This window comes from Pteropus alecto, unplaced genomic scaffold (genome assembly GCF_000325575.1).
Source record: "Pteropus alecto unplaced genomic scaffold, ASM32557v1 scaffold245, whole genome shotgun sequence".
NCBI lineage: Eukaryota > Metazoa > Chordata > Mammalia > Chiroptera > Pteropodidae > Pteropus > Pteropus alecto.
The window spans coordinates 349,528-359,486 of record NW_006436669.1 but is presented as its reverse complement, the minus strand read 5'-3'; the positions used below and the strand labels follow the sequence as shown (position 1 = coordinate 359,486).

General features: G+C 36.1%; 1 protein-coding gene across 1 annotated transcript in view; it reads right to left on the bottom strand.

Moving 5' to 3' along the window:
• Nucleotides 1–3,920, bottom strand: part of LRRC63 (leucine rich repeat containing 63) — a 78,151-nt gene extending 74,231 nt beyond the window's left edge. The window contains exon 1 of the mRNA XM_025047948.1: nt 3,695–3,920. Within this exon, the coding sequence (XP_024903716.1) occupies nt 3,695–3,779 (85 nt within the window). The 5' untranslated portion in view covers nt 3,780–3,920. The remainder of the gene's footprint in view (nt 1–3,694) is intronic.
• Between the last annotated feature and the right edge of the window lie 6,039 nt (nt 3,921–9,959).

Here is a 9,959-nt window from a genome sequence, read left to right as displayed (position 1 = left end):
ATATTTGATTTGCACACCAATGTTCATAGCAACATTATTCACAGTGGCCAGGACATGGAAGCAACTGAAGTGTCCTACAATAGATGACTGGCTAAATGAGCTGTGGAATGAAATATTACTCAGTCATAAGAAGAGATGAAATACTGCCATTTGCGACAACATGGACAGACCTCAAGATAATCATGCTAAGTGAAATAAGCCAGATTGAAAAAGTTGAAAATCACATGATTTCAATTATATGTGGGATCTACACCTAAAAGCAACAAATGAGCAAGACAAACAAACAGACTCATGGATATAGACTACAGCGTAGAGGTTACCAGAGGACTATATACTAGTTTTTACTATTGGGGTAGGGAAGGAGGTGGGAGGTAGACGGGTAAAGAGATTCAAATATAGGGTTTAGGGGGAGGGTGATGTGGTAAAGAGGATCAAATATATGGTAGCTGAGGGAAACTAGACTTTGAATGGTAAACACACAACAGAATATACAGATGTCAAATGATAATGTACACCTGAAAATTATATAATTGTATTACCCAGTGTTATCCCAATAAACTTAATTTAAGAAAATTATTATAAAAGGAAATCAGTGAGCTAATTAAGTCCTGCTATTTCAAAAGAGAAAGATGAGATCCACTGACTAAATGACTTGCTAAAGCCCTACATCACCTTTGCGTTGGAGCTAAGACCAGTATTCATATTCTTGGAGTCCCATTCTAGGGCATTTTGCACTGTTCCAGGTTACTGCAAGTTAGTAAATTGTGAGCCAAGTGAGAAGTATTACAAGTATTATAACATCTTACAAATATAGAGTGGTTTTATAAAGTGCTTTCAGAGAGGCTTTTGCATTTTATTCTTCTTCCTTCATAGTTATGTGATCAAAAAAATACCCCCTGATTTCCCCTTTTGATTTTCACTGCCATTGTCTTAGTCCACATCAACTTAATTTTTCCCTTGACTTTCTGACATAGCCTTATCATGTTTTCACAAAATTATCTAAACCTTATTAATGATAATTCAGATTTCTTAGTTTGGTATATAAAAATCTATGTGACTTGGATCCATTTCACCTAACCTTGCTCTGTGATGACTCATTACCTTCCAACAAGAACCCTTAGATACTCTAATTATTAGTGACAATCACAAAGACTCATTTATAACTTCATTTCTTATGTTGATCATGCTGTGTGGAATACCTTCTCTTACTAAGCAATTTAAATCATTTTCTTCTTTTGAAGTCTACCTTAAACTTTATGCAATCCATCTTTCTTGATTAATACAACCTACACTTACTGTTCTTGTTAATTAATTCAATAAACATTTAATACCTCCATATGCCAGCTCTACACATAGTGCTGAGAGTACAGTCACACAGCACTAACCTTACTACAATCAAAGATCTCACTATTTAGTATAGAAACTACGTAGGCAAACAGTTATACTAGAAAATGATAAATGCTCAATAGGGGTAAATATGAGATGGGAATGTTAAAGAAGACACTCTAATTGTGTGAAGAGGTATTTAGAGATAGCTTCCCAAGATGATATCTGTCTTCTTGGTTCCATACTTTCTTATTTTTGTACACATTTCACCATGATTTCTTTTTTTCTAGTAAATTTCTACTGTTCTAATAGACTCTCCTTTGCCATTAAAAACTACACAGGTCTCTATAATCAGACATTTCGCTCCACTTTTACTAATTCCTCAAGTCTTATTTCAAGCCCTTTTCTTGCCCTAGTGCTTTCTCACATTTACGAACAACTGTCTGCACCATTAATTGGACATAAATTCTACACTATTTTGTATTACTATTTAAGGTTCTTATTTTATGTATCTCATCTTTAAAGCTTAATTAAATGTCTGGAAAGATCCCGAAAGTCAGAGACCAGATCATTTATGTCATTAATTCCTTAAGGCATTTAGCATTGTACGCAAATTATAGATATTTAGTTTAGAGTTTTATTTCAGTGTTTGAATATTTATTTTTGTAACTGTACTTCCATCATTTTAAGAATTCATTCATTCAACAAATATTTTGAACACCTACTCTGTGCAAAGCACCCTACCAAAAGCCTTTAGGGACACAGAATTCATAATAGTCAAGATCATAAAATATCCAAAGTAACAAAAGCAGAAGAGGCCCCCCACACACGTACAAAAAAAAAAAAAACCCCAAAACAATTATCCAGCCCAAAACATCAATAGTGAGAAACTCTGTACTAGAGCAGAAACTTCAAGTGAAAGATGGATGGATATACTACAAAAAAAAAAAAAAAAAAAAAAAAACCCAAAACCTGGCAGTGTGCAGTAAACCTACATAACTGTGGGTATTATTGTTAAAGAACTGTGTGTAAATATAGAAATTCAGAACATTATAGAAATGTAGCAATGACAATGTAGAAATGATATAACAAAAGTCGGCAGGGAAAGTGAGAGAGGAAATTACAGGTAATACAGGTGTGGTGATTTAAATACCTTTAACAGCCGTGGATCAGAAGGCAATAATTTAACATTGTAAATCAAGTTATAGACTAGGCATATTTTAACAGTATAAACGTTGACACTAAAGCAATTAATGCAATCAACTAAAATCAGGTGGTAGAGAAGACTAAAATTGGGAAAGAAGAAGAAATATGCTAATTTTATCATTGCTTATAAATAAGGAGTCAATAGATACCATATACAGAAATAGAGGATTAAGGGTATTATATAAAGTTATAAAGTGGCTCATCTTTACTTCACAGCAGTTATCACAGGGCAGTTTTATATTTACTTATATAATTATTTGACCCCACAGAGGATAACTAATGAAGAAGACTGGCATGATCTATTCCGCTCACTATTATATCCCCAGTTCCTAGCACTGTGCTCATAAATAGTAAATTCTTGTTTTGCAGCAGTTCTATAAAGTGTCCGTGAACACCAAATTATCCAACACTGAGTTGTGGCTTCCAGGGATAATAAAGGGTTAGGCTCCTGCAAGCCTCTGGTCTCAAAATTATCTTACTTAACATATATTGTTGATTCATTAACATTGAACTCACGGCCAACCACACTGTAACTCATGTCTGAAGTAAGCACATATTTTTCTCTGTAAGGTGCATCACAGCCTTCTTGTGCTTTGGAAGACTAGACAGCCCTTGAGCACTATGCTTGTGGGATATGCTACTCAGTGAAATCACCAACACAAAGTACACTTATTCAAAAAAACATGGCATTAAATAGATCAGAAAAAAGGACAGTTGTTTACAGTATGAGACCTGAAACAAGAAGGTAGAATGTACCTGTTCAACCTCAAATGTGTGAGCAAATCCAGAATGACTGAGAGTTATTATATATTCTTCTCTCCTGTACACAGTTCAACCTACTATAAAAGGAGTGAGAAAGAGCTCTATATACAGCTCTGAGTGTTCTTCACGATATATTGTTGAGTTAAAAAGACAAAATACAAAACAATGTACAGATTTGAGGGTTACAAATAAATGTTAGCAGTTAGTTAAATTTGCACTTACAGAATCCACAAATAATGAGAATAAACTGTACTTGTAGAATTGAATTGGATGCTAACATCTTACGACAAACATTTGTCAGTTACTGGTTATTAGTGTCTTTATTGTGATTTTGAGCTGTGCAGGTTGAGGACTTTCTATGAAAAATAAAGTTAATAACATATCCGATTAATATACATACCTGTACGAACTTTCTTCTTATGTAAAGGAAGCTTAGGGAGTTTTGGAGGTAAAGGTCTTCGAAGAAGTTGTGGGTGGTTTTGCATTTCAATTAATAATAAGCACTGTTTTTCACAGCTGTTAGTCAAGAACTGAAAAGCTTTTGAATATCTTTAAGTTGTTGCTGAAAGATAATTCATTCGAATCTAGGTTATAACTAATGAAAATCATTCTGTGCTAATACTATACTGAGTCCACGTAGAATTCCTATATATATATATATAAAAAAAAAAAAGGTAAGGAAATCATTCTTTAAAACTTCTAGAAAGAACCTAGGTAAAATTTAGGTTTATAAATCAGAATTTTAAAACACATATGCTATTATTAATCAAGATCGCTCTAAAATTTCCCATGTTAGCATAAAATTCAATCTGCCAGTGCTCCCTCAGCTAGTAAATACTGATTTTCCAGGACAGTAGAAATGATACTTAATTTTTTCTCTACCTCCAAAATGTAATCACTTAATCTGGAAAAAGTTTTTGCTCAAAAGAATGAGAAAGTACCCCCATGACCCACAATATCTTACATCTAAGTTGTTATTTTTCTGTAATAATGGCTTATTTTAAATTTCAACCACTATAATTGGGCCATAACTATTTAATTCAAAAACAAGATAGTCTTCAGTATAATGAGATTTTCCAGGATCTCTGTCTCAATTAGCACTTTATAGAAATGATTCCGGAAGACAGAAACAGAAATGTGTCTGGTACATCAAAGTGCCTGGTACCTCACTATTCTGTTGATAGTTTAGAAGAAAAAGCTTTGGAGCTGCACAAATGGGCCGTTTTACCCCCAAAATATAACTGCACATAAACGCTCAAGGTATGCTTCCTGGTAGTACATCTCACTTGATGACAGCGATTTTCCTTCCTTATCTGAAGAGGTGCTTGGAAACGTTGGACTCCTCAGAACAGCCGGATTTTCCTTTTATCTCATTTTCCTCGAAATTTAGGCAACGAGGTCGGGGGTCTGCCAGCCGGAGGCAGCCCAGAATAAAAGCACCCAAGCCACCCTTACTCCCTAGCAGGGTGCAGCCTGAGGCGAAGGAAATAGGTCCTACCAACCGGAAGCTTGTACTCACGCCGCCTGCAGGATGCGCAGGCGCCGGAGGCGAGGGGAGGGAGAGGCGGGGCGCACGCGGGCGGAAGCCTGTGAAGTCGGCCCCGCCCCACCGCACCGCGCGCGGAGCCCAGTGCCCTTACTCAGACCTGGCGCGGGACTGCCGGGGCGGCTGTGGGCTGGAGGGGCTGAAGGCGAAGCCTGCTCCCCGTGCGGCTGCTGTACGGAACCGCGTGGTGACAATCGTTATTGCTATTTTATTCTTAATGACAATGATCACTATTATTTATTTACTTTTCTTGGTTACACCGTTCTTAACTCGGATGTCCAGGGTCGGGCTTGCATTCTTTAATGCTCCACTTGGGCGCAGCCGGTCCCGTTGCTGATTTTGCAGTGCCCCGGAAAAGCGAACGTTGTTTTCTTTCTCTTTCTTGAATGCGAACTGTTTTGTCTTTCTGATCCTTTAAAGTTCCTGGATGAAGAAGAATTGCTCAGGAATAGGGGAATTCAGAGTCCAAGCGAGGTTTTAAAAGAAACCCATTTCTCACTGTCACAGTCATGTGTTCTGATTGTCGTAATGTGACTTGTCTCCTTTGTCATGGTGTTGATGAACCTGTACGTACAGTGAGCAATACATCGTGCGTGTTTGCATGTATGTGCGTGTTTCTCTGGAAATTTGAGGGAGAAGGAGCGCGAGAGAGGATTTATTAGGTAGATGTGTAAAACCCAACTCAGTAAATTAGATGGAGCTTCCTACCAGTCTTGTTTGTTTGTTCGTTTGTTTTAAGCACATGTGTAGAGACTTAAGTAAAGGTTTTGGAAGATGAGAGACTTCTGTATAGCTTTTATGATCTTTCAAGATTTACTTTCTAACCAAGTCTTCCTTTTTCTTCTTAGGAGCAAGCAGGCATTTTAAAGCAGTGGGTGAAAAAGCATTTCATCAGACTGGGAAATATTACGCACCTTGTTTTTCTTTAGAGTATTAACATATGGGTTCTTTTCCTTGTAAGATTACTATACTCCAATTAGACTGCCTCCACAGACCATGAATTTTTTCCACTTTTGCCTGTGTCTACTTCAGAGATTGATTAGCTTCTCAGAAAGAGGAAAGTTGACAATAGGCAAATCTGACTGCTAGGTTTTTGTCTTAAGTAATATTTATTGTGCATATTTTGTAAGTGTGAAAAATGTTCATATTTTTAAGCATAAAAAATGTTTATGTTCCAATACATAAATTGAGAGAAAGAACTACTGGCCAGTGCTAGGCATTTATAATATGCTAGGTATTGCATAGTCAAGACAATGTGCTTAACAATCTTTTTAAAAATGCTTTGTCACACATGGAATTGGGCATCAGGCTTCATTTCCTGCAGATTTCTTCTAGCAAGTAACACAACCTAGGGCTATTTAATATGTTACCTCCAAACATGTGAATATTTTGTCTTCTACTACTTACTGTTTCTATCAGCACCAAACATTTAAGCAAATGAGATAGTTACTTTGAAAATCCATGATTTGGTGTGTTTTATATGTATTTGTCAGTTATTTTAACACATCTTACGTGCTTCATCTATGGAAATGATGTATAATGAAAGCTGGATTTGGAAGGCACAAATTATATTCAATATGGATTGTATTATTATTTTAATTTAATAAATATTTAGTTTATTTAGTAATAATAATTTATTTAAAAATAATAAAAATATTTGAAACTATTACGTTAATTTCCTTTTTTCCTTTTTAAAAAATAATCATGTCTCTTTAAATAATATAGCTCCTTCTTTGATTCTAAGTACAGTACAGTCAGCCTATTTATTTGTCCCATTAGCTTAGCAATTTGGTAGAACCATGTGATGAAGCTTGTCACACTGAACCACAACACTTTCACTCTCTCAGCAGATTGGGCAGGGTACTAGTGAGCCCCAAGGATATACATCCTATGTTTTTGTTTTTATTATTTTGCTAAAATGAGATAAAAGCTTTATGCAAAAGAAACCCTAGGCACTCCACAAATAATGTTATTGATTTTCCTAAATAGTGGCGAATCTCAGATTCACTGTTGGTGACAAGACACAGCTCTGTTGGAGTGGTGTAGAAGTTGTTGCTAGAAATCTTCACAATTTTCTGCATACCTCTGTCCTCTCGTTTGTTTGTTTGTTTGAAAACAGAACATAGGTTTAATAAAGTTTGGTCAGTGTAGATTTAATCCAAATTTTACATTATGGAAATAGAGTAGTTTGTATTTCTATGCTATTGGTATTTAAAGTTCTTTTAAAAAATGAATAGTTATTTTTGAGTGTGCACGGGGTAAACTGTTGAGACCCCAGGGTTACCCAGGGCACTAAAAAGTGTTTTCTTTATCTGAATTTACCTGATCATTTAATTATGTATGCTGGGAAATGTCTTTACTTTCGCCAGCTTAATGGCTTAAATGTATACTTTTATTTTGTGTGTTTTCATTCTGCAGAGAGAACAGTTTTATATTTTCTTAAAGATTAATAAGGATATTTTGAAGAAGCTACTTTACTTTTTACCTCTCATGTTACTGCAAAGACAAAAACTTTATTTCTGTTCTTAATTATTTTTTGGCTAGTTATTTCTTTTTGTCTTTCAGGATGATAGTTATTTCTTTACTTTGTTTAAGCTACAGGGCAATCCTGGGATTCCTAGCAAAAAAAAATACTAATAAGGAAATGTCATGCAACCTGCATCATAGAATTAAAAAAACAACAACTTTTAAACATAATGAAAAGACAATGTTTATCTGTTTTTAAAAGCATATTCATGAATTTACTCATTCATTCCAGAATGTTTTTTGTGAAACACTACTATGCATAAGGTACTTTTCCAGGTGTTAAACTTTAAACTTTATTAAAACCACTTGGAAAGATTCATTTGAGGCTTTATAATTTTAGACATTGAGATGAAGTTTTAAATCATTTTCAAAGGCTTTACTTATCGATAATTGAGGCTTTTAAAAATGTTAATATTGTTTTTGTTATGTTGCTTGGGTAGAATAGTGTTATTTTTTCACACTACCCCAATACTCAGAAACAATTTTATATTTCCTTAGCTTCAGTCATTTTCTTAGACTGCCTATACCCAGCTGATATTAGATATCTGTGTATATTGTGTGATCGTGTCCACCAAAAAGAGGTAAATAATATTTGTTTCCTTATTGTTAGGTTGGCTAAGCAACATTACCTTTAGTGCTGTGAATGATAACATATCAATGTTGGTTACTTACTGTGTGGAAGGCACTATTCTAAATGTTGACTTTATGTTTTATCTTACTACACAATTCTCATGTTAATTGAAAATTCTGGTAACTGCATCACATTTCAATCAAAGACAGCATCGCATAGCTCGGCTTGGCTGGATTCAAATCCCTGACTCACACGTGTTAGCTCTGTGCCCTTGGTCAAGCTGCTTAACCTCTCTAAGGCCCTGCGGTTTCCTCACCGTATATAATTGGGGTAAAATGGTATCTAACTCAGGGTATTGTGAGGATTTCAAGAGAGAATCTATGTCAAGAACTTAGTTTTGTGCCAGGTGTAGAGTTTTAATTAGATGATAGTTGTTAGAAAACAAATGGCCCAGGATTCCTATCTATATTGTGTCTATTTTATGTGACGATAGTTGATATTAACCAAAGTGTTTGGTTTGAAGGGCTAGAGGGTGAATCCTGAGCATTTATCTCTAAACTATCACACTTCGCTAATGTCTCTAGTAAGTTGGAGAACCTAGTCTGCAGCTCGCAGATTGTCAAATAAGTGCCATGCTCTAGGCAGCTTCCAACATTCTGTCACTGGTCTTTATACCCATCTGGCTGCAGAGAACCTGTGGGACAGCTTATGCCTGAAAGAGTACAAGTACACTAATGTAAGTAAGGAGGCCTTGGCTTGTCCACGTGAGTTGAGTCCGTGAACTGCTGTTAGCTTTGACTGAGCTGGACTGAATACATGATGAATTTTAACCAGTGACCCAAGGATGAAAGCTGCCTTTTACTCAGCATCCTTGAGGCAGCTAGTGAGCCGAACAATCATGGAAGAGGCCAAAGGGTTGCAATGTGACTGCCCTTTGAATGGCTAGATGGAAAAGTGTTCCAAAAGCATATCATCTTTCTCAGATTTTTTCTAATGTGCACATCAGACTTTAGGAGGTGAACCTACTGAGTCCTTGGGACCAGCTGGGATTTAGTCCTAAACTTAAAAAGGACATATGCCACACCTGGAAGGTATATGAGCTACATGCCCTCTGTTTAGTCCCCCAAAAAGTCCTTTAGTACTTAGAACAATAGATGAGCAGAGATGCTTAGTACTGACTTACTCTTCATTCTAAGACAAGTAGCAATTTATGACCTTAAACAGTGATGGATTTGCTCTTCAGATATATTATTTTTATGCTCACAATCCTGAAATATATGTTTTATTCTTAAGTGTATGAGGTGAAAATTATGTGGGGACTGAGGGTAGGGGAGAGCACAGATTGCCTGGACATGAAATGATGCATTATATTCTCGTTGATGGAGAACTTGCATTTCTTATACAATTGGACATATAACCAAAACTTATGTTTTAGTATCACAGAGTGAGTTTAGTATGTTTTTGATAGTCCTTCAAGTTTTATAAGAACCTCAATCCCCCACTCTTATGTTTTGATGTCAGAGATTGTATCAGTGTTGAAATTAATAAGGTCCAGGCCATTGCTTCTTTCCTCACTCTGTCCCAGATAGTCACATGCCTTGGTGATATGAACAAAGCTCCATCTTTTCCTCTACCACTTATTTCAGATGAAGTAATAACCTCCATGGGTAGAGGATATGGTGTCTAACTCTATTCAGGAGCCATGGGAAGACAGATTACAGGGCTCTATTCTTCCCTCCACTTCAGTTCCAAACAGAACAGCTACACTTTTATCTGTTTTACATATTAATATGGTTCTGCTTAAGACTTCCTTCAAAGAAAAGATTCTGCAAATTTACAAGAGATTTGCATGTATACCACCAAACAAGATGAGACTTAGTCTATGCTCCTGTTTCTCATTGAATCATACCTTGCCCTGCCAAGTCATGGAAACCTTGTATGCCATTGCTGGTGGGGTACCTTCCTTGTGCCCAGGAACCTCAAAATTAGACACATAAGGAGATACCTCTACTCATAACTTCT